This window comes from Sturnira hondurensis, unplaced genomic scaffold (genome assembly GCF_014824575.4).
Source record: "Sturnira hondurensis isolate 20B ecotype Veracruz unplaced genomic scaffold, ASM1482457v3 Scaffold0022908, whole genome shotgun sequence".
NCBI lineage: Eukaryota > Metazoa > Chordata > Mammalia > Chiroptera > Phyllostomidae > Sturnira > Sturnira hondurensis.
Genome location: NW_028095539.1, coordinates 1842817 through 1869711, shown reverse-complemented (window position 1 = coordinate 1869711; position 26895 = coordinate 1842817). Strand labels below are relative to the sequence as shown.

Below are 26895 nucleotides of genomic sequence, written 5' to 3'. Positions count from 1 at the left end.
TGGCTCATTTGTCGAAGCCCCATACAGCTCCCCCACGTCCATTTCTTCCTTCCTCTCCCGTGTTCTGGTTTGACCAGAGTGGACACTGAGTCACTTCTCCAGTTGGCACTGACCTGCTGACCAAGCAGCAGGCAGAGAAACCAGAGTCCAGGGAACCGAATCTGCCCGGCACTCCTTTGCCCTCAGACGAGCAGAACAGCTGCTGTGGGCATCCTGTCGTCTTGCTGGTCCCCAAAGTGAACGATGGAGGGAGAAGGAATACCTGGTATTGCCATCAGACCTCCACATGGCCGTGGCTCGGTCGGGACCACATGCCAGGAACAGAACCACGGACACTGCCCGTTAGCCCCCGCTCACCCTCCCCACCTGCACCCGAGGCAGCAAACTTCCTTTGTTTCAGGCTTTTCATCTTATAAAAGCCGTGTCAGTGTTGCTGAACTTCTCACATGAGGAAGAGAACATGCTCAAAGAAACCCTGGAGTATAAGGTAGGTTCCCTAGTTCGCCATCCGGCTTCCCAAAAATGTAGTTAGTGACCCCAGCGCTGGCAGGTGAGGGCAGCCCACACTGCCGCAGCAGATTTGATGGCGCTTTTGAATGAGCTTGCTGCAGGCAGTGTTTCCTGAGGACGTGCTCTCTGAGCTCAGGTCTGTGCTGGACTTGGCCGACAGGCCTTGTTTTCCAAAGCGGTTTCATTGGTATCATTTCATCAGTAGCTCCAGGTCTGGCCCCATACCCAGACTTAAAAAAAGAGAGAGAATATTCAAACAGTACCTGCATAAATTCTATAATAGAAAAAATTTTCAAGAAAAACTACCTACAACTTTAGCCCCTTGCTTTTTTCAACTCTTTTTCTCCAGTTTCTCTCCCTTACTTAGAATGTAGTGACCCACACACTGGTCATACAGCCTCTGTCTTCACTGCTGTGGTCCCGGCTGCTGTCAAGATGTATGGAGGGCATGAGGGGGTGGCGCAGGGGCCCCAAGGGGGCTCTTTCAGCTCCCTTTGTGCCTAAACCCGATTTTCATCTCAGGAGCCTTTCCTGTTTCAAACACAGATGTCCTGGTTCGGGTCCAAGCCCGCTCCCAAGGGCAGCATCCGGCCATCCATCTCCAGCCCTCAGACACCATGGTCCTAGGTGAAACTACCCAAGGATGGAGCTCCACGGGCTGACACTTTGTGAAAAGAACACTGACACACTAGTCTGGGTGGGTTTTTAATCACTGTAACTGCAGTATTTTGTACAAGTGTCTAAACATTGTTTACAAAACTTAAGGTCCACTTGCCTCAGACTGACATGAACCTCAGGAGGTAGCTGATCCTGTCATTCTGGTCACAAACGGGAAGGTCCTGGCACTACCCACATTCCTAGTGCTGCTAAAATCTCAGTTCCAGCCAGCATGTCTGCACCTGAGTTTCTAACCTTTGTTAGTGCTTAAAGCTGAAGCATCAGCATCTGGCAGAGAGGAGGCCGCCGATCCGTCTTGTAGTGATGGTGCTGGATGTCGAGAGCGCCCTTTGAAACGGTGCCTGGCAGGCTGACTCACTGCTCCTGCCAGGAGCCCACTCTCGGGGGATAGCTTTTAAAAATTCTCCTTCCCTGTTGGGATGTTTGGGTTCAGATGAGTTAGAAGAGGTTTTTGACCTTTCAAGAAAACATTTTACCTTGTTTCTAAAACAACCTAGAAATTTAATGTGTACATCTTCAAGATCTGGAGTCAGTGTGGATTAATGAGTATGCGGATGACAGTATCTCATTTTACTGATGAATACTAGCGAATACATAAAAAGATCCTTAGTACCAAATACCCTCAATTGCCTTCTTAATGAATGTACTTGTCTTGGATAGGTTGCTGGTAAACCATTTTAAACTATTTTTTATAGCTAAGTTCTTCACTATTACAAACATGTCTTCTGTATTGGAAGGGTGTTCTTACGGAAAACTGGAGCATCAAGACGAAATTATTTCTAAGGTTGGGATTCCTGTCCCTTTGTAATTTCACTAGCATTCTGTAGCGTCTGCTTCCCTCTGAAGCAGTGGTGGCGGTTCATTTACTCTGCTTGATTCTGGGTTGTAACACTGAGCAGATGCTAATCACAGGTTTTCTACTGTTAAGAACAGTCTGCTGTACTCAGTAGTTGTCCCTCCCCCCAGCCTTGACCAAAACATTGGAAGTGGTCTGCCTTGTACTGGCGCCACCATCTCTCCCCCTCCCCCTCCCCCCAAATATTTTAAGACAACACTACATTCCTATATGGTGTCCAGACAGCCTCCCGCTGGCTGCAGATGACTGGTGGGGACTGACGAAGACTTGGGTTATTACTAAAAAGGGGGGGAACGTGCCTGCCTTGGATAAGCCACAATACCAAATGAAAAGAGAAAGCTTTTACTGATTTAGTCTGATGAGTTCCACTGGTTAAAAAACTGAATTAGTAACCAGAGCTACTAAATTTACCATCATTATGCCATGGTGTGAAGTTATGTCTCTTCAAAGATGCTTAGGGTTAACACATATCCTGCATTTCCACAGACCTGCAAGTACCAAGCAAGGGCGGCACCACCTCTGTCCCAGCTTAGGCTCGCTGCCACCCAAGTGAGCTGTTCTTCGCTTACCTACCTCTTCCCTGCAGGTGTCTGCCCTGTTTAGAATGAATGCTAAATTCCATTTACCTGTTGGGGGCACAAAACAGGACTCCCTTCTGTTCTTTAAGTTTGATGAGGAAGATGTAGCTTTTCCAGCTGTTCCCAGAGAGAATCCTGAAATTCAAGTGGTTGAGGGCTCACTAGAGGCAGCTTCAGCCCAGCCCGGCTGTGGAGCCCGCCAGCTGATCTCAGCCCCCACCTGCGTTCCTGGCAGGTTTAGGCATAGATGTGGGCCCATCATTAAGTCTGGACTTGCTTAGCGAGGATTCACTCTGATGAGGCTTTCCTCTTGCATGTTGAACTTCCTTCAGCTTTTAAGAGGAAGAGTGGAGTAACAATTCTAAGTGATTTAATGCACTTTCACTTGTATAAACATTCTGTGATAGACAGTATATATAGCCCTTTATAAGCATTGGATCTTCTCTCCTTCCGTTTGTAAATAGGGATTATATTATCTAAAACTGCTGTAGAAAAGTCACTTGTGGTGCAATATACTTTTTGATTAAAGCTCTTCAATCCAGATGTAACTACAGTGGGTTTTACTTGATACGGTATGGTGTGTCGGTATTTCCTTTACTCATTATAAATCTAGTACATTGTATCTTGTGTACTTCAAGGGCCGCAGAGCATTTGTCTTTCAGAAAGAACCCCCCCAGATAAGCTTTGGGTGAATAAACACGCAACTAAGTGAGCCAGCAGCCTAGGCCTACCTCCCAAGAATGGTGGGGGTCCCGCAAAGGAGTTGGGAGCATTGTGTCCCTTCGGTCAATGTCCATGTCCAGGGCCCATGTGACTGGGGAGAGCTTCAGGAATATGAATGGGGTCCTTACCTTCAACAGAAGACAGACTAGTTGCGTGTGCTAAAAGGAAAAAGTATCTTTGCTCTTCAAAGAGGCTCACTGTTAGTGGCTACAGGGAACAAAATGTTCTTTTTATATTTATAGGCTGACTGCTACCCGTTTCTGGTTTCAATGCTTTAAAAAGAACATGTCAACTTCAGGATGAGGATGCTCCTGCCACACAGCCAGACCCAGTGTCAGGAGACGGTGGCCAGGCCCGTCTGAGGCCTGCTCTCGAAAGACCCCCAGTGCAGTCACACAAACTAAAGACTTTTAAAGCCTAGGTCAATTATTGAATGTTTGGCACTTTATTAAATTAAATATGCTCCAAAATTACATACAAATCAAAGGAGTAAAAACAATAAATACTTATTCAGCAAAACATTTTCACAGCAGCCGAAGCACAGTAGCCCAGGCCAGAGGCACTGCTGTGCAGGAGGCTGGATGGCCTCGCTTGCTCCCTTGGGGGTTCCAGAACAGTCGATCCCTCATTCATTACCGTCCCATTCACTACCACTTTTTTTACATACATGAGACACACCGCAAAGTATATACTAATAAGCCAAGAGCTTTATTGATGCAGCAGGCACTTTACAATGAACCCAAGAGAGCCCGCCTTCTCTGGGAGGATGGGACGTCTGTACAAACCCCAGGGGGGTTCCACTTCAGAAACTCCAGCTCGCCCTTTCACGGCAGCCCTTGGATCTGCACCTGCCCCAACCATCCCTCCCCCATTTTAAACAGGCAGTGCCCACAGACACACCTGACCAACAACAGTGGCCAGCCACTCTGGCAGATGGTCACAATTTCAGTTCTGCATTATTCGTGAACAAAGGCATAGACTATCGATCCTGCAAAGGATTTAGGAAACAGTAAGACAATTTCTCCCTCCACCTTGAAAATAAAATACACTTCAGCGGATGCATGTCCTGAAATATTCGGGAGTTCCTAGGAAGGTGGTCCATTGTCAATCCCTTCTTCACCAGCCTGTGCATCCAAAATTCTTCTCAAGGTAACATGAGTCTCTTTTTTTAAACAGTCTTTCTTGCTGTAAGAACTCTTATAATGGAGCCTAGTCCTCCTACTGCTAATGCCTGTGGGAGCAGGAAAAGGAAACGCGTCAAATGGACCTGGTTGGACAAGGGGGAGCTTGGATTGCCAGGGGAGACGGGACGATGCTCTCCCTTACCTAGGACCCACCATGGCACAGACCTGAAAAGGATTCCTGCAAGAGCATGGGCGCAGTTAGAAGGCCCATACTCTAGGGGCGCAGTCCGGTCCTGGAGCTAAGCACATACATGACAGAGCCCCCCCCCCCCAAACTTCCCTTTTGACAGCTCATTGTTTTCAGTCTGCTGGCACTGCCCTAGGGACTGGAACCAACACATGCCCATCAAGGCTATCACATGGAACCCATCTTAGAAATGCCAATAGGGCCCTGGCTGGTGTGGCTCAGTGGACTCACTGCTGGCCTGTGAACCAAAGGGTTGTTGGTTCGATTTCCAGTCAGCGAGAGCCAAAGGGCATGCTTGGGTTGCAGGCCAGGTCCCCAGTAGGGGGAGCACAACAGGCAACCACACACTGTTTCTCTTTCTCCCTTCCCCTCTCTAAAAGTAAATAAATAAACCCTTAAAAAAAGGGAAATAAAAGAAATGCCAATAGGGCTGAGCACACAGTTGTCTTAAAGGGCTCCAAAGGCCTGGCGTCCACACTGTGCAGCAGGCTTGCTCAGTTCCCCCCAGCACCACAGCCACCGCCATTCCAGCCCAGGAGCTCACCATCTGGCAGAGCAGGCAGCACACCCACCAGTAGGACCACAGGCCACAACCCCAGCCCAGCACCGAGGCTGCTCAAGTGACTGACCCCCCAGTAAGAGAACCACTTCCTTAAAACACAAGGGAGTCCTTCTGAAGGACACTGTCAGTGACAGCCTGGCCTGCCATGATGGTGGGCATGCTTCCTGCAGCTCCGAGTGAGGAGACACTGACACACAGGCAAGGCCCCGGCTGGAGGAAAAGCCTTGCTCTTGTGCTACCCTGAGCAAAAGACAAGCACAGCTTTTCCTCCTTCAGGTGAAGGCCCCTTTAGGTGACTGTCAAGGTTCCTGCCACCGCCCACTCCAGCCCGGTAAAGGCTGGGGCCAGAGCAGGAAACCCGGAGAGCCAGCTGGCCAGCTCAGCACAGTCCTAAGCGCCCCCTGCCCCACCACCTCCACCAAAGCCAGGAAGAGGATTATAAAGCCCCCGCCACCAGCAAGCTTGCCTGCCTGCCTCCCTCCCACCTGGGACATGCCAAGCCACCTGCCCCATAACCTGCCTGGTATAAATCAGCAGCTAAAGCAACGGTGATTACCAGAGACAGTGGACCCCTACCAGTGCATCCTTGGCAGAGGTAAGTGACCAAATGCCCCCAGGTTGCTTTAGGTGTGGCTGCATGACCTCACTCGCCTAGCAGACCTTCCGACCTTTGTTTTGGAAAACCTGGCCTGCTGCTTTGAACCCTGGGGCTGGGGTGAGTTGGTGGGCTGCCTGGTGGGCAGTATGTTCACATACCTTTTCATGCCACTGGAGTAGCACTGCACTGCTATTTTCTGAGGGCTTCTCAAACCCTTTATAAATGTACTTCATTAGCAAGTCAATGCCATTTCTGTCCAGTGACTGCACAGCCTGCTCAATTTCACTGCTCTTAAAGTTTGTGAGTACTTTCAGCACCACGCCCTGGGCTCGTTCCTACAGAGGAAAGAGAAGGGGAGTGAGGCCCAGGGCCACAGCCCAGCAACCCCAAAACCAAGTGGCCAGAGCTCACTAGAAGCACCACATTATTTCTAATTTGTCTGGAATACTTAAAAAACAAGAGGGTAGAAGTTCTTTGCTGATTTAAATTTCAAAGCATCCCTTATGCCAGCAAGTCACTTCACTACCCTGGGGGAGATAAGTCGCATTAACTGGGGAGAAGCATCACCACCTCTGATGAGACCGGCAAGGCCTCAGACTTCACAGGAGCACAGCTGGGGAGATCTATTTTTTAAACAGGTTTATCAGGCTGCAGCTTCCCTCTGTGTTCACTCCAGTAGCAGGGGCCATTCCCCTCCACGTTTAAGAGGTGCAGCCATTGTTTACATGAAGGTGCTGTCACGAAACGGCAAAATGCCAGCTTCAGACACCCCTTTCCCTGGACCAAATTCTAGCTTCAGCGAGGAAATGTTAGCCTCAGCGATGCAGTAAGCACAACTCTATCTTCTCACCTAGTTTTTTAAAGGCAGAAAATCTTAAAAGCACTCAGAATCCTTATGCAAATAAAGCCTACTCAATACCTATAAAAGCATAACCACTGATAAGTCTCACGCGGCAAGCTAATTTATAGCTGTGCTCATCAGCGAGGGCTGGGCCGACTTCTCACTCCAAGAGGCTCTAGGGAGGAGTGAACAGTTGCTTTGGGGAGCTTTCACTACAAACACTGATAGCTTTGATGTCAGGAACACCAGGCAGCTTCCGCAGAAGCGCTGCCCAGTGCCAGCTCGCTCCCTTGATACTCACTGACGCAGAGGTGGAACTGCCGCTGCCTGGGTGGGTGGGTGGGGGGGGCCAGGGAGCTCATGCTCGGCTGGAGACAACGACAGCCCTGTCCCAACACCCCCCAGCAGAGCTGCAGCACAACCTCCTTTACCTTCACAGCTTGGTTCTTGGTGTTGACAGGAGAGTTCCGTAAGGCTGCATGAAACGCCCGAAGCATGTCCCCTGTGCATCACCACCAGTTAAGGATGGCTAGGCTCGAGCTTGTCCGCGGTTTATTAATGGACTCATCTCAAAAACAGCTCAGGACAGTGGAGTCAAATCGCATCTTATCCCCATCCACCCACCTCCCACTGCAGCTTCCTGGTGGGCACAGCCTGTTCAGAGGGCAGCTGCTAACTTCCCTGAGCCAGAGGACAGAGAACACCTCTGCCAACCCTGCATGTCCCTCCTGCCATCTCCTAACCTGTCCCCCTCGCAGCAAGTCTGGACACTCCCTCCCTGTCCCTGGAAGGTAGTAGCAAAGCCAACTGCCCCCGAAGAGTAGCTTACAGCAAAATCTTTCTGGGCTTGCTTGCACCCACCAGCTCAGTATATGCCCCATCTCTGCCCTGCTGGATCCTCACAACAGCCGTGTGAGGTTATCACCCCCCACCTTCTCATTCTCAAAAGGGGAAAACAAAGGCACAAACCGAGGTCCTCTCACCCTTAATGCCATGTTTTGTATCAGCTGAACTATTAAAGAAATAAAGATGTGCTGAAACTTCCCTCTTCCAAGACCTCCCCAGGCCAACAAGGTCCCAAATGCTACCAGGAGGGAGATTTATTCGTCCATAAGAACTTTTGCCAAAAAATGAGCCAATCCTCCCCCATTCCCCAAACCTTAGCTGCAACCCTGACAGATTCTTTGCTGAGTTCTGAATAGCCTCTACTCAAAAGATAATTACAATCTAGGTTAGGTCCCCGAAGGTGACACCTATTTTAAACTGAATTACATCAGCCAACTCTCATTTCCTCATCTGAAACACTGGCTTCAGCCAAAAGCCTTCAAAAATAGAACAAGGAATGGCTTCTGCCCAACCGGGTCTCTACTCCTGTTCACGCAGCGATACCCATGTGTAAACAGGGCCTCCAGAGCAAAGCTGTCCTGTCTACCCTAGCATGGCCTCCATCTTCACTGAGTGGGGCCCACACCACCTCAAAGCCACTCCTGCCAAGCTCCTGGCTGCCTGTTGGGCTCTGAGAGGCAGCCCACCCACCTCTCCATCAGCTTTGGAATTCCTATTCCCCAGCCAGGCGAGGGCCAGTCTGTTATCAGCCCCAGATAACGTCTACCTCAGAATTCTTCTCTAATTTGGTGGTGCTTCTTTATTATGGTGCTCCAGAGCCATAAGCAGAGACTCCGAGGCTTAAAAGGAAACACAGGCTGGTGCTCTTCACTATGTAGCACGGCTGGCAAACAAAATTGTTTGGAAGGGTAGGATGACTAGTCCGTGGGGACAAAAAGTCACTGCTTTGGCATTGCCTCTCTGCAGCGCCAACCCACCAAGCACTCACTGTAGGTACTGATGGACAGCAGACCTTCTGCAGCTGAGGAGGTACGGGGTGCAGGGAGGGCATATCATTTACCAGGCTGGTCTCAGGCCCTTCCCAGAACAGGCTGAGGAGGCTGGGGAACCCTGCCCAGCCCCTAGTCTCTTCTGCATTGGGGTTTCTCAACCATGGCACCACTGACAATTTACACCAGATGACCCATGTGGCGTCTGTCCTATGCACTGGACAGGATTTAGCAGCATTCCTGGCCTCTACCCTTTCAATCCCTGTAGCACGCCCCAAGCCATGACATTGAAAATGTCTCCAAACAATGCCAAATTTCCTCGGGGACAGGAGAGGGCAGAATCGCTCAACACCACTACTCTGAACAGAACCCTGCTCCTGAGGACCAGACGGTGCTTCAGCAAGGAAAAAAAGAATACTATTTTAAAATCTCTGCAAGGACTCAGATCCTATACCAAGTGCTTTCACATGTCATTACTGTTAATGACCACTTGCTATTTGCAGTAAGAATCATCATTCTCATTTTAAAGGCAATGAAATTGAGGCTCAGTGAAGGGAAGTGACCTGCTCAAGGTCACAAAGCTAACCTATCCAGCTGGCCTTCGAGTCCAGTATGCCTGCCTCCAGAGCCAACTCTTTTCACCATCCCCTGCTGCGCTCCGTCCACAGACCCACATCACATGTCCAAAACACCTGCTGTGTACCTAGCAGTGTGCTGAAGCTTTTCTGGGATGTTGTCTAGCGATGCTCTCATGGAACCTGCAAGGCAGTATGATTCTCCTCCTTTTCACAGAGGACACTGAGCTTCAGAGAGGGTATGTGAGCCACCCAGCTCACACAGCGATAGCATGACAGAGCTGGGTCCGTGTGGACCCACAGCCCATGCTCCTTTCATTTCATCTGTGTTATCTTCCACCGTGACTTGTTTCCGTACACAGCCGCAGAGGCCTCCTTCCTATACTTCCCCACTCCAATCAATTAACCCCTATTTCTACTCCCCTCACCTCCGTCCTGACTCCTACAAGCCTGTTCTATAGTTTAAATTCAACTATAATATAGGTCTAATATAAGATCAATACCTGGCACAAGGTAAGGACTCAATCAATATTAGTTCTTCCTCCCTCCCTGGGCCTCACATTTGCTAGGATTTCAGTTCTCACCTGCTAACCTGCCTTTCCCCAGTCCCTAGAGGTACACTCTCCAGAGTAACAAGGCTCCTGACATTGCCAGCAGTGGAGAAACTACCACTCCTGCATGTGCTCTGCCTAGACCTCCAAGCAGCCTCAAGAAACCTATCACTAGTCAGTGGCATACAAGAGATGACCTTCAACAAGTCCCTACAGCACCAAGACCAAGACAGCAGATAAGATCTTGTTCTTCCCCTCTGTGGGTGGTTCTGGGCCACAGGCCTGACCCTGTGGCCCTTTTGGTACCACCTGCCCAAGCGTGAGGTCCTGCACCAGATTGCAGAACCCACCCTCCCTCATGGGAGCCCACCTCATGCCACCACTTCACCAAAGGACTAAGGAAGGTGATCCCGATGGGGCAGGAAATACAAGTTTGTACCCCACCTTTGAAAAGTCTGAAGGGTTTTGTTTTAAAGGCACACTGGAAGAATACTGCAGGACTCCTCCCAATGGCAGTCTGTGGGCCTGACTTCCCAAGCTGAGTCAACGGATTAAACACTCAGAACCTGATTTATATACACCATGAGCCTTCAACCCTGCCCTGGCAAGTGTGGGGGAGGGGCAGGCACTTCCTGTAACCATTTGAATAAAGAAAAATCCTTCCTCTGAGAATAACTCAGTTTCCTGTGTTCAAACTGCTAAGGGACCAAGCAGGCTGCGAAAACCACCTCTATTTTTAATCTTGTTTTCTAAAGGCTCGTTTGCTGCGGCCACAAAAATAGTCATTTCCAGTCATGGGGCTCTACTTTTACATTTCACATTTTACTCTCTGGTTTTTCTTAGCTCCAAACTACTAGTTTTTTCCCACTGCTTTCTGCACAAGAAGGCTGTTTGGCGGGGGGAGGGAGCCAAACTCACTTGTTGAACATGGCTGAGGCCATCAAGGTCCCAAACCCAAGGTGTCCCTAGAAAGCTGAGAACAGGTGAGAAACACCGGCATTAAGCTGGAGGGTCAGGCATTAAGCTGGAGGGTCAGAAGGATTTGGGAGTGAGAGGTAGAAAGGTCTAGTCTCAGCCCTCAGGGCTGCACTAAGGCTGCAGCCCTCGCTGCCCGCGTCCTTTCTTTCCCGCAGCCACACACCCACCTATTTTCGTGTGGTGCTGCAACTGGGCCGAGAGGACTGTGCCCGGGAGCCGCCCAGGCCACTCAATTACTCAGCGGTGGCTCACCTCCGCCCCTCCCGCCGGTGAAGCCCGAGCTTGACCCCATTTCCTGCAAGGGAAGGATGGAGGGAGGGAGTGATGGAGCGTCCAAGGAACGGACAGCCTGAGAAGATGAAGCGGCACGGGGAAAGAAAAAGAAAGGCCTCGCGGAGGAGTGAGCGGCCTGCGGGGCCGGAGGCGCGTCCGGCACGCTCCTGGAGCCGCCGAGCACGCGGGCCCACCAGGGTCTAGGGACATCGTGGGACCGCGCTGCTGAGGGAGGTTTTGGGGGCCGGGGCCAGGAACAAGAGGAGTGGGGAGGCGAGTCAGAGGAAGAGGGGAATATTCGGTCGGAAGGAACGTGGCCCGAGGGGAGCCGGATCGGGAGTTCGTAGACTGACCAGAGGGGGCCGGGGAAAAGAGGAGTGGGGAGTCAGCCTGAGGGGCCGGGGAGGAGGAAAACGGAAAGGCTGAGCCAAAGAAGAGCCCTAGCCGCCAAGCCGGGGAAGGATATTGCCGCAGGAGACCGTCCACCTCGCTGGGGTCCGGGCCTGGCTCGCCTGCTGCTGCCGCCGCCTCCTCCTGCTCGTCCACGAATTTGTTCTCGTCAAACTCGTCGATGTCCACCCGACGGAAGCGCGAGGACAGCGTGTTCCGGGCCATGGCGGGGGCTCGGCGCCCGCTCAACCGACTCAGCTCCGCGCCCGACCTCAGAGCCACTCGGCTCTGAACCGGCTGGGGGCGGGAAGCGGTCGCCCGGCACTACCTCCACCTCCCCCGCGCGTAGCCGCCGCCGCCACCCGCCCACTTCCGTCCCATACCGGAACCGGAAGTACAGGCGAGGGAGAGGCGGAGTCTGGCGGGGCCTTGACTGGAAGCGCTCCGCCACCCATGTGGCTGTTTCCCCGAGCGCCCCTCTCCAGACCCTAATCATCTTTGGCCCAGCATCTTGAACGCCACTACTGTGCTCGTTCTTCGGCTTCCCTCCTGCATTGGAGGAGCCCCTGACCCTGGAAGGGGCTGTCGCAGGCACAGCCCCGGACTCCTGGGGTCATCACTACCGAGACTGAGGGAGCACGAGACCCCCCAGGAGAAGGCACGCGGGTCTTCCTGTCGCAATGCCAGGCAGGATTCTTGGAGAAGAAACCTTCAAGCTGAGGCATGAGTAGTAGTTCTTTTGCTCTGGGAATGAGGAGGGTTGCGGGAGCCTAAGTCTCAGACTTTAGGAGTCTTGAACGCCACCACACTGAGCTGAGAGGAGGTGGCCTCAGCCTTGTACACCACAGTGACCCTCTTATAAACGGACTAGGAGAATTTAAAGACGTTTAAAGTGTATTTAGGGTGCTGACAGGATAATGAAGACCTTTGGACTTGAGGGTGCGGTGGCCTCGTATATATAGCAGTCACCTTGGCCTGGCGGGAATGGAAGTGAGGAGAGATGACTCTGGCCACCATCCTGGCAGGAAGGGCGAGGTTCTAGAGGCCAAGAAGTCGGACCTGACGGCAGAGGCATATCCTGGCAGGAAGCCCAGAATCTGAGATGGGCAGAGACGGGGGTGGAGGAGGAAGGGCACAGTCAAAGACAGTCTGTCGTGCCAGGATTAGGTGCTTAGGCTGTTGCTTGAAGGGTTCCATTAATAGGGCTTAGCCTTAGACTAAATTGGAATTGGGTCTTTGTTTTCACAGAATAGTGCTCTTTAATAAAGACCAGTAGTTAATGAAATGGGACTCATTTTACTGCTTTGAGTATTTCTAATTGAACCGTCTCTGCAGATCAAGAGAAAAGATGCCAGACCATGATGCTACCTGATCTTGGGTGCTAAAGATGCAGACTCTTTCATGGGAAATAGATGCTGAATAAGCCCAAGGGTCCTGGAGATAGGCAAAGCCCACCTGCCTTTCAACTCCACACCTTGGGATAAACCTTTGTGACTCAAGCAGTCCACAAGACAGCAGAAATTCATGTCCCGTCCCCTACTGAGGAACATCCTGGTCAGGATGACCAGAAATGCCCATTTTACAAAAAGGAAGTAGCCTCCAAATAAAATGGTGAATGAAATAATGTCCCTACTTATAACTGTGGACCCCCATTCCAGTCAGGGGGACAGAATTTTCAAGATCCATACTATGTTATGTCAGGGATGACTGTGCTGAGGGGGTTAAATCATGCAGTGCCTGAGAGAGTACCTTAGAGAAACTGGTCAAGGGAGGTAGGTGCCCCTTAGAAGGGACCTGAAGGAAATGAAGGAGGGAGCCAAGCAAAGGCCCTGAGGCAGGGCAAGCTTGGTGTATTCCAGAAACACAAGGCCATACTGGAGCAGAATGATAAGAGAGGAAATGAAAGTGGAGGGGGTGCTATTGGGCTTCACGGGGTGAGGATAGGATGTTTTATACCGGATGGGACAGTCCTGGAAATTCTGGGCTGAGCATTGACATGCTCTGATTTAAGTTTGAAAAGGATCCTTCTAGCAGTTGTATTGATAACACATATGGAAGCAAGAGCCAAAGTAGAGAGATGATTTAAGAGGGGACACCAACAATCCAGAGAACAGGCAATGTTTGCTCAGACCAGGTCGGTGCCAATAAGAGTGCTGGGAGGAGTGCAGGTATATTGTGAAGGTAGAGGCTACAGTTTGCTGGTGGGTTGCATGTTGCATGTGGCATGTAAGAGCAGTGGGAGTCAAATGAATTCAAGTGTAGAAAGATGTACATAATCATTAGCTCTAACAGAACTATATGCACACAGAGCAAAGTCCCTGCACTCTATGAGTTCTGTTTAAGACTAATTCATACCAAGATTGCACACTGTCTGCCCTCTCCTCCTCATATTCCTCCACTTCTTAAAAGTCTTTCTCATTGTAGCCTGGGGCAAGGCTCATTCATTCATCCAACAGGCATTCACAGGCTGGGCGTGGAGACCAGAAACACCAAGTCAGGTGTCAGCCGTGGTTCTGCCCCCAGAGAACTTTGCAAGCTGGCTGTGGAGACAACACATAAATATCATTTTAATTCATATTTGGAGCTAAAGAAAGGATTGCACAGAAAACTTGGGACACAGTCCCATGTCACAATTTATTCCAAGGCTAATGCCCATTAACTGAACCCCAGAAGGGGATGGGAGAAGATGCCCCTGGAGGTGACACCTGACAGCTACAAGGGGACAACCTGGCATTAACTAGAACTCAAGAGGTGCTGGTGTGTCCGTTGATGGCAATGGAGTGACACTGGAGCACTGATTCATGCATGCTTGCTGGTTAGGGAAACCATGAAACTGCCCAGCGAAAGCCAGAGTACTCTCCTGCTTTGTGAATTCAGTCCCCTTTAATTTTCAGGGCCCAACTCAAGTGTTCATTCCACTGGGAGGGAACATTATTACGGACGGTATTTTGAGCGACTGTTACTCATCAGATCTTGTGAGAAGTCTTAAGTGTTACCTTCCTAATTCTCCCCCGTTCCACAGGTGAGAAAACTGAGACTCAAAGAGAGGAAGGTATTTGCTGAGTCTCAGGCAGCACCAGGCAACAGAGCAAGAGTCTGAAACCCGGTCGGTTTCACTACAAAAGGACATGAATTTTCCTTCCACACGCTGCCACCACTAGAACATTTATGGAGTTGGATTTCGGCTGTCTAACCCCGCCCTTCCCCGCCCACCTCGGACTTTACTCCAAGGCTGGAGCCTTAATTCATCTTCGAAACACCTCAGATGTCCTATTCTATGCCCTCCATCTACAGAACATGCGCGCCCCGCTCCAAGTAGCACGAACTGCAGGACCTGCGAAGATTTACCGAATGAACGAACGAATACATGACTGAATAGACGAATTTGAATCCTTACTATGCCGTGTCTGGTAAAGTGCCTCTCCCGTGCCTCGGTCTCCCCAACTGCTCTGCTCGTAGGGTGAGGCAGCCCTAAAAAACTTCGGGGGGCCGGAGGAAGACGAGGCAACTACAGCAGCCGGCTGAGCGAGAGGTACCACTGGGCTCCTCGCGCCACTGGGGTGGGGCTGGCTGGGGCGGGGCGGCTACTCCTCTGCTGTGGCGCTATTGGCCGCGCCCGCCGTCACCCGGCAGTGGTCGTGGAGGTCAGCCCCGCCCCTTCCTCTTTCTCTCCTGGCAGGCGGCGGCGGTTCGTTCAGACATGGTGAGGGCTGTGAAATCGGGTGCCATCCGCGGGTTGTGGAGTTCGGGAGCTAGGGTGGAGTGTGCGGGGTGAACCCTGGGATCCCATCTACCAGCCAGGTCTGTAGGACACTGTGCAGAAAGGCCTGGCGGCCCCACAGCCAGCCTTCCTCCGACCCGTGCCGGCCTGGGCTAGGAGAGGTGCGCGCGCGCGCTGCTGGGGCTCCGTCTTCCAGTCGGCGGAATGAGGCTGGCGGCCCAGCCTCGACGTAGGCCTGGGCCTCGGTTACCCCGCGCGAGGTGCGTGCACTCCTGGGAGTGGCCACGACGCAGGTGGAGAGGAGGGGATGGCTGGTGGAGGCTTCTGGGAGCGGCGGAGGGCGAGACGTAGCCCCAGGGCGTTTGACCCAGACCCTTTCTTGCTCGCAGGCCAAAATTAAGGCTCGAGACCTTCGCGGCAAGAAGAAGGAGGAGCTGCTCAAACAGCTGGACGACCTGAAGGTGGAACTGTCCCAGCTGCGTGTCGCCAAAGTGACGGGCGGCGCAGCTTCCAAGCTTTCTAAGATGTAAGGGACGGACAGACGGACCACGGTCCCTTGGGCCGGGGAGCGGGGGTGAGGAGAGAGGAATTTGTCCTCGGGAGCACCTGTGGATTTTTGAAGTTCTTAGGAGCTGTCCGCTTACGTGCCCATTCAGTGGTTCTGTGGTTTGGAGTGTAACCCAGCCCACCTGCTGGGAGACCCGCTCCCTTTACCTGCCCTTGACCCTGTGGTCCTTTTGCCCCGAGTGCTCTTGTTCAGCTTCTTTGGCCGGTGAAAGAGCAGGGTGTCCCTGAAGACCCATTTTAATGCTTCTTTCAAAAACCCAACTGGATATTTTCTTTAACCTCCCATCAGCACTTGTTTTTCCCCCCCTTAATTGGTAGGTGGGTGCTACTCAGCATGCCTGCAGATTCATCTGCTTCCCAGCTTCGGGCTGCCCGCTTCCCCATATCCTTTCTCCCTTCCAGGTGGCTCCTGCTGCATCTCCTTAAGCTTCCCTGATTTGCCCAGCTTGTGGCATGATTCTTCCTGGTCAGCTCATTAAGATGGGCATTGGCTAGGTTGGCTTCATAGCCCTGGGGATGTATGGCCTGGGATGGAAGATTTTTCTTCCACCACTTTACATTAAGTCTCCTGAGTGAATGCTTCACAGCTCCCAAAAAGCACTGGACACTCCAGCCCTTCCCTAGTCCCATGCCTGGGGTACCTGTATACCGTAGTCTCCCCAGCCTTGCCTTCCTCCTGGGCTGGGTTAGGCGCCCCTTGGATGAATATGGACAAGCTGGTGGGGAGTGCCCCTGCCCTGTGAGATTGGGGTCAGGCCCCAAGTGACATGCCTCGGGGAGCACTGTCAGTCTTCGCTGTCTTAACCAATGTCCCTGTTTTTGTAGCCGAGTTGTTCGCAAATCCATTGCCCGTGTTCTCACCGTCATTAACCAGACTCAGAAAGAGAACCTCAGGAAATTCTACAAGGTAAGTGGGGGTGCCCGGCTATAGAGAGCAAAGTACCAGCCCCCCTTTGCCGAGGGGGTCGGTATGAGGAGGTTCTGCTGGGGTGTGTGAGGCAGGGCTTTACTCAGATCCCGTTGGGCTTTCCAGAGTCTTCCCAGCTTGTAGACGGGTTCGCCTTTTCCCAGCATGTGGTGAGCAGACCGAGTTTCCTCAGGGCTGCCATTGTCAAGGAATCGGTGGTGTGGTAGGGGTCTGGCTGGACGGTTGGGTTTTGGATGCAGCCTCGCCTGTTGGGGCACTCTTGAGGATTGACTGTTAAATGTTTTGTCTTGATAGCACTATGTGTCGGTCACTGCCAAGCACCTGACATTCTGTTTTTTGGGTTTTATTCTTTATAATTTTTTTTTAAAGAGAACCTCAGACCTTATAGAGTAAGTTACTCGCGGTCATCTACAAATGATGCAGTGATGGGGCTGAGGCTCCAAACCAGGTCTTGGGGGCATGGAATGAGTGCCCCTGGTAGATCACACAGGTTTCTGGCCTCTCAGTCTAGGATTTTTAGACCTGTTTTCTAGTCCTGTCTTCAGTTTAGTCTGACCAGGTCCAAGCAGTGAAGCCGAACCAGTAGGAGACATTTTATATGCTTGTATATGTGCATTTGCATTATTACAAATAGCTGGCTTATGTGGTTGTGGGGGCTGACTAATGGCACGTCCAGGCTCTGGCCCTCAGAAGAGAAGATCAGGGGCCGGCTGGAAGTTGTGACATAGGTTGAGCAGCTGTCCTGCTGGGATTCCTTGGGGGAAGTCTCAGCCTGGCCTTCAAGGACTTTTAGCTGCTTTTATCTGGCCTGCTAGGTTACCTGGGATAATCTTTTAATTTAAATCAACTGGTTAGTGGCTTCAATCACATCTGTAAAATGGTGTCACATCAACTCCCAAATCAGTGTTTGAACAACTGGAGGGTTTGATATCCACCAAGGCCATCATGTGTGCCTGGGCTAGCTGCCCACGGGACACTAGCTGAGGGGGTGGGGGTACTGCCACCCCTGGATATGTGTGCATTTGTGTGGGACAGCATTTTTCTGAGGATTGGGTCTGACGCTTTCATCAGGCTCTGAGGGGCCCAGGCAGTGGCCGTGGCCTGGAAGAATTGTCTCTGTAACCATCAGTGTGTGCACTGGTGCCAGGCACCACTCGGGGACATGGAGGTGAAGTCTCTGCCTATGCGTCAGTGCTGTCCAGCAGACGTCGTGGTGACAGGCGTGTTCTGTATCTGCTCTCTCCAGTACAGTCACCCCTGGCCGTATTTGCTTGTCGAACCCTTAACAGGGCTGGTATCTGAGGACTGACTCTATCATGTAAACAGCATGGGCCAGAGGCCACACTGTTGGGCAGCAGAGCTCTAAGGGGCTCATCAGTAAATTTGAAATGGACAAGGTTCTGGCCTGTGACCGCTGATGAAAAGAATGCAGGTGGACAAGGACTTGAATACTTCCAAGTTCCCTCCAGAGCTTGCCCTCATCTCCTGTTTAGCTTTTTTCTGCAGTCCCCTGCCCTGTGCCTGCTCTTCCAGGCCGTCGGTAGTTCCCAGAAAGAGCCTGAGCTGTCATTCTTATGGGGGTTTGTGCACAATGTTTCCCCCTCCCCCTTCAGCTGGCATCTATGTTGCTTTCAGGGCTATTGCCAGTTGCTAGGTGAAACCTCTTCCCCATTAATGGGCCGCTTGTCATCTGCTCAGTCTTTCCTACTGGGCTGGGAGCTCCTTGAGCAGGAACCGGGCCTGATTTGTCACCAAACCTGCACCCAGCACAGATCCTCAAGCCAAAGAGGGTCCAGGGAACCTTTGCAGAACAAAGGGGAGAGAGCTGCCTTGGTCTGGACCTGCTCACTGGGAATAAGTAGGAGCCAGGGATGGAGAGATGATGGCTCTGTTCAGGCTGGAAGCAGGAGTGGTGGGAGGCCAGGAAGGCAGGAAACAGGGCTTTGCCTCTGGACAGGATTACCTTCGCCAACAGAGCTTCCCTCTGGAACTCTTGTGAAATGGGAATGCTGTTACAGGGATCCCATGGGACACCCACAGGTCCCTGGTGGACACTCCGGGTGTATCAGATTAAACCTCACACTCCATGCACCAGCTTGCGTAACTTAAGCCAAGATAACAGTGACCACCTCTAGTACTTGTTGCTCTGGTACTTGCTGAGTGCCACGTTCCCCTCGTTGGGTTGGGTGTGGTGATGACACCGTGGCTGGGAATCAGGCTGGTGGGGAGAACAACCCCCAGGCAGTTGGTTGACCTAGGTGCACACCCCAGTTCTGCCACAGCTTGCTGAGATTCGGAAAGATTCAGTCCCTTTTGGGCCCTGTAACTCACAGATTTTTTTTTCTTTAAATGGGGATGATTTCTCCCCAACTTAAAAAAAGTGAGTTTGGTGGAATGATATGAACTAGTAAATAAAGATGTATGGCCTGTCTCTGGTCCCACATTGACAGTCCCCTACTGGGCTAGATGTCATACAGCTCCTTACACTCATGCCTACAAATTAAAGTCCCCAACCCAGCCATGCACCTTCCTCAGTCAGTTCCCAGGTCTTTCCAGTGCTCTCCCAACACCTTAATCCCAACACGGGGCTTCCTTAGCTCCCGTGGTAGATCCTAAGCCATGGTCCTCAGATTCCCCCTGCTCTCCATCACCCAGGGCAAGAAGTACAAGCCCCTGGATCTGCGGCCCAAGAAAACACGGGCCATGCGCCGCCGGCTCAACAAGCATGAAGAGAACTTGAAGACCAAGAAGCAGCAGCGGAAGGAGCGGCTGTACCCACTGCGGAAGTATGCGGTCAAGGCCTGAGCATCACAGGGTCAATAAAGCACAAACTGGCTCATGTTGCTTTGTGTTTACACTTATTTTCGCTAATCATGCTGGAGAGATGGGTTGATGCGTCCCGGTGTCTGATGGGTTTTGGCAGGCCTGCCTGTGGCTGTTTGAATCTGGTAGGGGGGGGGGGGTGACAGTACTGACCTTGAGGATCTGTTGGTGCTCAGTTACCATTACTTGGGCCTGTGGCCTGGAACTGCCCTGACCGCCCTTTCTGCCAACCCCCCTGTGCCCTGGGCAGGGAGAGGCAGCGGCGGGAGGTCTAGGAGCCATGTGTGGTGGTGGTGTACGGTAGTGGGCCCTGGCTGATTGGATCATGCCGTGGGGTTGGCGTCTTATCTAATCGGCAGCTCCAGACACTAAAAGTTTCCCGTCTGTGGTGAAGACACAAGTGTGGGCCACATCCAGGGCTCCCTGCCAGAAACACTTCGTTGGCCTCTGAGGATCCAAGTCCTGCCTACCTCCAGCTTTCTGGCACACGTTCCACTGTGCCCTTGGGTGCTACAGCCACAGGCCTTACCTTCAGGGTCTCAACGCACTTTCCCGTGTTGCAGTCCCAGATTTTGACCTGGAAATAAAAAGCAGAAAGGCAGGGAGGCCTCACAACAAAGCATTTTTTGAAATCACCTTGGGGGTGAGTCCCAGCCACCATCTTAAGCTCTTAATGTCTGGGTTTTGTTTATGAGGTATATTTAACATACTTGGCGTAATAACCTGATAGAAGCATTGAGTGTAGTACAGTCTCCCCTGAAGCTGCTGGGAGTCAGGCATGTTACTAGCATTTGGGCTAGCACAGACCTAAGTGCCAGGCATTGTGTATAGGAGTGGCTGACACCCAGGTCTTAGCCTTGGCACTTTCCTATTCAGAGTAAATTGGGGTGTGTTTTATTTCTGGACAGTGCTGAGGACTCTTACTCTTGTAAGTGGGATGTGGGGGTAGGAATTTGCCAAAAAGAGGGGCTTGGTAGGGTTACCATTTTGGAGTAGCCAGCACTGGCCAGCTGCAGCCCATCTGGGGAGAACGCTATGCTCTTCACCCAGGTGATGTGGCCCTTGAGCTGGACAAGCAGGCTTCTGGTAGAGGGTTTCCAGATGTGGATGGTCTTGTCCCAGGATCCAGATGCCTGGACAGCAGATAGCACTGTTTGGGGCTTGCATGCTCACTGGACCCCAAAATGGCCCTTGACCCTCCAACTTGTCTTGCAGCCAGCAAGGGACCAGACCAGAATGCAGGGCAACCCAGCTCACCAGGAGGCCGGCTGCTGAGTAGCACAGGCAGCTGATGTTGCCAGTGTGACCCTCCAGCTCCTGGTGGGAGATTGCTGGGGTCCCTGCCCGAAGGTCCCAGATACGAATGGTGGAGTCCCAGGAGCCAGTGGCCTGCAGACAGCTGCTGCTGTGAGCATGAACCAGCAAGCCCATGCCCACCCTCCTGGTTCCTAGGCTGGGCAGGCTTAGAAAGCGGCACCATGTCACCAAGCCCTGCTGAACCATCTTACAGATGAGGGTACCGAGGTGGGGCCTGGGCAGAGGTGGTGTGGCTCACCAGACAGTCTGAGTTGGGTGCGAAGTCACTGCTCTGGACGGAGTCTCGGTGCCCTGCTAAGTGGCGCAGCATCTGGCCAGACTGAAGATGCAAGCCCTGAGCTTTATAGGGCAGCCCAGAAGCCTCTGTGCAGGGTTCTAGACCTCAGATGGGTCAGACCCAGGCTCCCCTTTTGGGGCTGCCTGGGTAATGAGGCATAAAACCAGGGTCTGGGAGACCTCATGCTCAAAAGGAGGGGGCAGTAGAGGCAGGGGGAACCTCATAAGCACAGGGTGTGGTAGTGGGGGACAAGTAGGTAGCTGCAGCCAGTTGCAGGGGGTCTTAGGTGCCAGGTGTGGGCACAGGCAAGGGGGGGTGGGTACTGGGAATGACCTTTCTGGAGCCAGTGTGGAGGGTATGTCTCATCAAGATCCCAGGCTCTCTAGCTGCCCCTCCGTGATACCTGCACCTCCCAGAGCGTCACCCGCTTGTCCCAGCCACCCGATGCCAGCTGCTTGGAGTCAGGACTGAAGCTGACTGTTTCCACACTCCGCTGGTGACCTGCAAAGTGTCAGGGTCTGGGAGGGAGCCCAGCCTGGCTGCTTGGCTCCAAGTCCCATCTACCTTACTCACCCCCCACCACCCACCCCCTTTTTTTTTTTTAAATTAAATCCTCACCAGAGGAAAACATTCACTGGTTTTAGAGAGAACCATCAATTGGTTACCTCAAGTGTGTGCCCCAGCCAGGGAGCGGACCCACAGCCTTTTGGTGAACAGGATGATGCTCCAACCCGGCCGACTGACCAGGGGCCAGCCCACTCACCCTTTAGTATCTGCAGACACTTGGTTTCTGCCACATCCCACAGGCGGATGGTGCAGTCGCAGGAGGTGCTGGCGAAGAGGCGGCCATCAGGGGAGAAGCGGCAGAACTTCACAGGGCCTGGGGCAGGTGACCAGGGTCGGGGAACAGCACTCCTGCACCTCCGGCCCTTCCACTCTTGACACCTGCCAATTTCCCCAGTCTCGTGGCCCACCTCCCTTGTCCTCGCTTCCAACCCTCACCATTCACCCAGGCGTTCTGGGATACCCAACCTCAATTTGCCCATCCACAAAATCAATACCCAATCAAATGCAGGCGCCGCTCAGAAACTCCTTAACAACCCAGCATAGGTTCATTGCCTCCTTTGTGTTCCCGGGTTTTCCTATTATAGCATTAATCAATATGCCCAGTAATTAACTAGCATTTTTTCCTTGTTTCCTTAATCATAAATTATATCTACTGAGTCCTTTATCGGGTGCTAGGCACTTTGCATTATTTCACCCTATAGGGTAGCAACAACCACCCCCATTCTAAAGAGGAGGAAACAGGCTCGGAGAGGTGTCATGACACAATCAGTCAAAATAGTGGGTAGAACGTAGATGAGTCTTAGGGATGTGCTAAGAGAAGTGAGCCAGTCACCAAGAGAAACCCTGTGATTCCACTTACACAAGGTACTTAGAGTCGCTGGTTCAGGGATACAGAGCAGAATGGGGTTACCAGGGGCTGGGGGGAGGGAGGAATGGGGTGTTTATTAGGTACAGAGTTCCAGTTTTGCAAGATGAGTTCTGGAGACTGGTTGCACAGCCAGAGGAACATACGTAACATTACACTTAAAAATGGGTAAGACATTTGTGTACTTTTAAACTTTTTTTTAAGTAGGATCCGAGCCCTTGTTGGTGTGGCTCCATGGATTGAGCGCCCGCCTGCAGGAGCAGAGGTTGTGGGTTGGGTTCCCAGGCAGGGCACAGGCCGGGGTTGTGGGGCGTGTCCTGGCTGGGGGCTTGAGAGGCAACTGATGGCTGTGTCTCTTGCACAGCATGTTTCTCCTCCTCTCTCCCTCTTTTCCCCTCTCTCTAAAAATAAATAATGTTTTAAAAAGATGTCATTTTTAGAGGGGAAGGGTTGGAGAAAGGGAGAGGAACATCAGTGTGTGGTTGCTCTTTATGTGCACCCTACCCGGGGCACATAAACACAAGCATGGCCCACAACACAAGCATGTGCCCTAAACTGGGAATCAAACCAGTGATCCTCTGGGTCACAGGCTAGCACTCAATCCACTGAGCTGCACCAGCTGTGGCAATAAAAATCTCTTTAAAAACTAGGATCTGAGTCCAGGTCTGCCAGAGTCAGAAGCCCATGGCCCCAGGGACCAGGTCCTGTCTCCTTGCCCTCCTGCCCTAGCCTTGCCCAGGCGTTCTGGCATGGATGCCCAGTTCAGACATTGGAGGTCACTATGGTAGCCTCTGCAAAATGCCAGAGCATGGGCCTCAGCCTCCCCATGTAGGCCGGGGAGCCCCACCTGTGTGGCCACCCAGCCTCCACAGCAGATGCCCACTCTGGGTTTTCCAGCCATAGACACAGCCGTCCTCAGAGGCTGTGAGCAGCGTCTGGCCATCCGGGGAGAAGGCGGAGAAGTTGACCTGGAATGAAGCACAAGAGTAGTCCCACTGTGGGGCCAGGAGTCCTTGCTTGTCCATTCTTGACCCCAGGCCCCTGGGTCATCCCTAAATACAGCTCCAGGAGCCTGGGGTTGGAGCCATGGCTTCAGGCCTGACTCTACAGCTGGGCCCAGACCCCAGGAACCACTGTGCATTCAGAGCCAAGAGCTCTTCCTGGAGCCCTGTGAAACTGTCACCTGAAGCTCAGCTCTCACTGACACTAGAGGCTGGAGCCTTCTCTAGAACCAGATTCTGAGCCAAGAGTCCATTCTAGAGCTGGAGCGCAGAACCAAGAGCCTATCTTAAAGCCAGAGTCCCAAGAACATTAGAGCCAGCTAGGAGTGTGAGCCCTCTTCTGGCACCTGAGCTTAGAACCTGGTGCCCATTCGGGGGCTGGAGTTCCGCCACAGGGAGCCGGGGGGGGGGGGGGGGGGGTNGGGGCGGGGGGGGGGTGCGGGCTACAGTCTGGGCAGAGGCTGCTGGCTTCACCTCGCCTCGGTGCCGGCGGAAGAATTTCACTCTCCCCACTGCCAGAGTTCCTAGTCTCCTACTGTTCATGGGCCCGCGGCCAGCCAGCCCCCGGGGTGGCAGTGTCCCTCCTAGCCGGGCGCTGGTGGGGCCGCGGGCCGGGACTTAGGGCAGGGGAAGGGGGAAGATGGAAACTGTTTACTAGCGGTCTCCATGGCAATCGAGGCGGGGCACGCAGCGAAGCCAAGCCAAGAGACAGACTGGGAGAGTTCTTAGCTCGTGGGAGGTGGGGCCGCAGCAGGCAGGCGGCTCCTGCTGTGGGGCAAGGCTGTGAGCCCAGTGGCCACGAGAGGGCACACCAGCCCCACAGAGCGCAACTGCCCTCCCGCTGCTCAGAGCCCCGCTCAGTGCCAATCAGTTTGCAAAGAACTCACAGACCCTTCGGAAATGAGCCTGTTTCCCCATCTGCACAGTGGGGAGGACCATCCGGCCCCACCAGCACTCCAGGCTCCAGCCGAACAGAGAGCCTGGCACCTGGTAGGTAGGTGCCCTGGAACCAAGACCCTTCTCTCTAGAAGGCTGAAGAGCTTCAAAGGAAAGGGCCGGAGATGGTGCCCATCATTGCCCTCCAGAATGTGGGGCAGAAGAAGTGTGTGTGAGGCAGGGGCCACTGAGAGGTGGAGTCACTGCTGTTGACATTCCTAGCAGCACGGAGTGTGTCCACGGAGGAGGCGGAGCCTTGGAGAAAGGCCCTGGGGCTGTTGTGATGCTTGTTGGCCAGTTCATACTGAAACTGCGAAAGGACAGGACTTGGTTTCAATTACCATTTTACAGATTAGGAAACTGAGGCCCCAACATGAGGGGGCACATGTCCAAGGTCACTCAGCCAACAGGAAAGGAACTGGGACTTCATCCCTTGTGTGTCTGACTCTGGGGGCCTATGTTGGAACCACTTGCCATGAATTCCAGGGGCTTTGCAGCAGATGCCCAGGTCCCAGACTCCTGCTACATCTGGGAAACTGAGGTCCTGACAGGGAAGCTTTGGCCCTGCCGCCCAGCACCTCCATGGCAGAGCAGGGGCCAGGACCCAGTTCCCCTCCCTACAGCAGGATTGGGATGGGACTAAGACACCCTCCGCTCCACTGTCTGTGGATCCTAGAGTCCCTGGGGGTGGGGGTGGGGCGGCTGGGCTTTGGGAGCTTCAAACTTGAGGGTTCCCAGTGGTGACTCACACCCCTCCCCCTAGACCTCCTTGCCAGAAACACTTCTCACGAGATCCCCTGAGCTTCAGCTCTATTTTAGGTTCCAGACAGTCTGGCGGGAGAGGGGGCGACAATGGTGGCTTTGAGGCAGCCCCACCCCCATTCTAAGTCCCAGAGGTCCCTGCATTGACTCCTCAGGGACCCATCTGAGTTAGGCCTGTAAGGCCACCCCTCACCCCCCCACATGGGTCCCAGACAGAATGCTTCCACAGCTGGCTCCCCAGGCCTCCTCTCCTGCTCTCTGCTCAGGTGCCTACTCCCCACCTGGCATTTCTTCAGCCACCTGGTTGTTCCCACTGTACCTGGAGAATGCAGCCCATCGCTCCCAGAGCGCTCTAGGCAGACCTTGTCCTCCAGGCCCAGCAACTGCTCAGCCGGCAGAGGTTGAAACGTTTCTTCTCAACCCAGGAATCTCTGGTCAAAACCGTTTACTATGAATTCCAGGGGTCTCAGGGGCTCAAGCGTCATGCCCACCTCTCCCACCTCATCCTGCCACTGTCCCCTGCTCCCACCTTGCTCCCTGAACTCAGCCACAAGGATATTTTCTTTAACTCCTTCATCTTTCACACATCGGGTTCCCCACCGTCTTGGCCTGTGCTTGCCTTCTGACCTGGTTCAAGTAACAGCCCCTCCCCACCCCAGACTAAGTCAGAGCCCCTGCCCGAGATGGAACATTAGAACCACAGGTTGGGATTAAACCCAGGTTCTAGTGATGACCACTCTGCGACCTTGACCAGGCCACCTGATCATGCAGTGTCTCGGTCTCCTCGTCTGTAAAATAGGGGTGCTCATAGTGGCTGCCCCTTGAGGAGTCAGTGAGACGGAGCCTGTCAATGTCACCTGGGATACAGTCTGCTCCGAGAAGGCTGGAGCTGCAACATCCCTCTTAGTCCCTTTAGTTTGGAGCCCAGACACAAACGCCCTTGGCCAGGCTCCCCTAAGGGGCCCAGGGCCCAGGTACACCTCATGGGAGGGCCTGTCAGTCGAGGGCTGTCAGCAAATGAGCTGGGGGCTTGGTGCTATAGGACATGGGTTTGAGTTTCACCTCTATGACTTTCTAGCTGCGTGACCTGTATGAGGCAAGTCATTTCCTCTCTCTGAATCTCCAGTTTTCTCTTTAAAATGGCCATTATCCATGGTGGTTGCAGAGGGAACCAAGGAGCCTGCAAAGGCAGCTACTTTGAGGAAATGAAGAGAACAAGGCTGGTCCCAGGACCATGGGTCACCTTCAGCAGAGGGAGTGAGAGTGGACCCCCTCCCCAGATAGTCTGGGCTGAGGGAGGGGAGAATGTGGCAGGCTTCCTGAGAAGGAAAAGACAGTCAAAGGGGCACCATGCAGGGGCAGTCTGTGCTGGGCAGGAAGTCAGACAGCCCGATGGACAGGCCCTCCACATCCCATGAGGTGTACCTGGGCCCTCCTATCTGGCTCCCACCCCCCTCTCCTGCCCCCTTCCTGACTCTTCCCTTCTTCGTTCCCACCACCCCCATTCTGGGCAGTTGAGCAGATTATGCAGTGCGTCCAGGGCCAGGACACACTTCCCAGGAAACAGAGAAAGCTGCTTTGCAGCAAGAGAGCCCACAGAGAGGAGAGAGGTAGAGAGTCCCAACTGCCCAGTTTCTGCCTGCTGTTCAGCTCCCAGCTTCAGTCCCCAACGCTGCCGTCCTAAAACATGCCTTCCTAAAATCCATCCCCCCATCTTTTTCTTTTCTTTCTTTCTTTCTTTTTTTTTTTGGCTGAGCAATCCCCAGTATGGTTTTGGTTACTCGCCACCCAAAAGGCTTTGTCTAAATAAAA

The 26895-nt window shown here is 52.9% G+C and overlaps 4 protein-coding genes and 1 long non-coding RNA gene across 12 annotated transcripts in view; 2 read left to right on the top strand and 3 right to left on the bottom strand.

Moving 5' to 3' along the window:
- The window catches only part of GOLGA1 (golgin A1), a 44859-nt gene extending 41692 nt beyond the window's left edge, over positions 1 to 3167 (top strand). For all 6 annotated transcript variants that reach the window (XM_037036390.1, XM_037036389.1, XM_037036392.1 and 3 more), the window contains 2 exons: positions 401 to 487; positions 1057 to 3167. In XM_037036390.1, the coding sequence (XP_036892285.1) occupies positions 401 to 487; positions 1057 to 1137 (168 nt within the window). In that variant the 3' untranslated portion in view covers positions 1138 to 3167. The remainder of the gene's footprint in view (positions 1 to 400; positions 488 to 1056) is intronic.
- Positions 3168 to 4030: 863 nt separating this feature from the next.
- Positions 4031 to 11689, bottom strand: ARPC5L (actin related protein 2/3 complex subunit 5 like). Its single transcript, XM_037036429.1, has 4 exons — positions 11396 to 11689; positions 7149 to 7221; positions 6035 to 6211; positions 4031 to 4576 (listed from the first exon to the last, which is right to left on the bottom strand). The coding sequence occupies exons 1-4, from the start codon at positions 11542 to 11544 to the stop codon at positions 4514 to 4516; spliced, it is 462 nt and encodes a 153-aa protein (XP_036892324.1). The 5' UTR covers positions 11545 to 11689; the 3' UTR covers positions 4031 to 4513.
- On the bottom strand, positions 10542 to 11388 carry LOC118980081 (uncharacterized). Its single transcript, XR_005065047.1, has 2 exons — positions 10824 to 11388; positions 10542 to 10682 (listed from the first exon to the last, which is right to left on the bottom strand). It is a non-coding gene; the product is annotated as an uncharacterized LOC118980081 (long non-coding RNA).
- A 3236-nt stretch (positions 11690 to 14925) lies between the features above and the next one.
- Positions 14926 to 19378, top strand: RPL35 (ribosomal protein L35). Its single transcript, XM_037036428.1, has 4 exons — positions 14926 to 15022; positions 15430 to 15566; positions 16433 to 16514; positions 19191 to 19378. Exons 1-4 carry the CDS (start codon positions 15020 to 15022, stop codon positions 19338 to 19340), a joined length of 372 nt encoding a protein of 123 aa, XP_036892323.1. The 5' UTR covers positions 14926 to 15019; the 3' UTR covers positions 19341 to 19378.
- A 318-nt stretch (positions 19379 to 19696) lies between these two features.
- On the bottom strand, positions 19697 to 23953 carry WDR38 (WD repeat domain 38). Of its 3 annotated transcripts, none has more exons than XM_037036425.1 (9): positions 23860 to 23953; positions 23232 to 23352; positions 21716 to 21832; positions 21356 to 21453; positions 20914 to 20994; positions 20616 to 20747; positions 20342 to 20491; positions 19888 to 19935; positions 19697 to 19793 (listed from the first exon to the last, which is right to left on the bottom strand). In XM_037036425.1, the coding sequence occupies exons 1-9, from the start codon at positions 23926 to 23928 to the stop codon at positions 19707 to 19709; spliced, it is 903 nt and encodes a 300-aa protein (XP_036892320.1). In that variant the 5' UTR covers positions 23929 to 23953; the 3' UTR covers positions 19697 to 19706. The 3 variants fall into 3 exon arrangements, with proteins under 3 accessions (XP_036892320.1, XP_036892322.1, XP_036892321.1); XM_037036427.1 differs by having other exon boundaries at positions 23232 to 23319; XM_037036426.1 differs by having other exon boundaries at positions 19707 to 19781.
- Positions 23954 to 26895: the final 2942 nt, after the last annotated feature.

Bases quoted from the DNA above. Each gene is read 5' to 3' on its own strand.
- WDR38 (XM_037036425.1), bottom strand. From the start codon at position 23,928: ATGAACAGTAGGAGACTAGGAACTCTGGCAGTGGGGAGAGTGAAATTC. The intron at 20,492-20,615 runs GTGAGCTGGGTT...TCTGCTGTCCAG, and splicing joins ACTCAGCAGCCGGCCTCCTG to GCATCTGGATCCTGGGACAA. The intron at 19,794-19,887 runs GTAAGGCCTGTG...AGGCCAACGAAG, and splicing joins AGTGCGTTGAGACCCTGAAG to TGTTTCTGGCAGGGAGCCCT.
- RPL35 (XM_037036428.1), top strand. The intron at 15,567-16,432 runs GTAAGGGACGGA...CTGTTTTTGTAG, and splicing joins GCTTCCAAGCTTTCTAAGAT to CCGAGTTGTTCGCAAATCCA. The intron at 16,515-19,190 runs GTAAGTGGGGGT...TCCATCACCCAG, and splicing joins ACCTCAGGAAATTCTACAAG to GGCAAGAAGTACAAGCCCCT.
- ARPC5L (XM_037036429.1), bottom strand. From the start codon at position 11,544: ATGGCCCGGAACACGCTGTCCTCGCGCTTCCGTCGGGTGGACATCGAC. The intron at 6,212-7,148 runs GTAAAGGAGGTT...TTTCCTCTGTAG, and splicing joins CCAAGAACCAAGCTGTGAAG to GAACGAGCCCAGGGCGTGGT. The intron at 4,577-6,034 runs GTATGTGAACAT...CTGCTCCCACAG, and splicing joins TACTCCAGTGGCATGAAAAG to GCATTAGCAGTAGGAGGACT.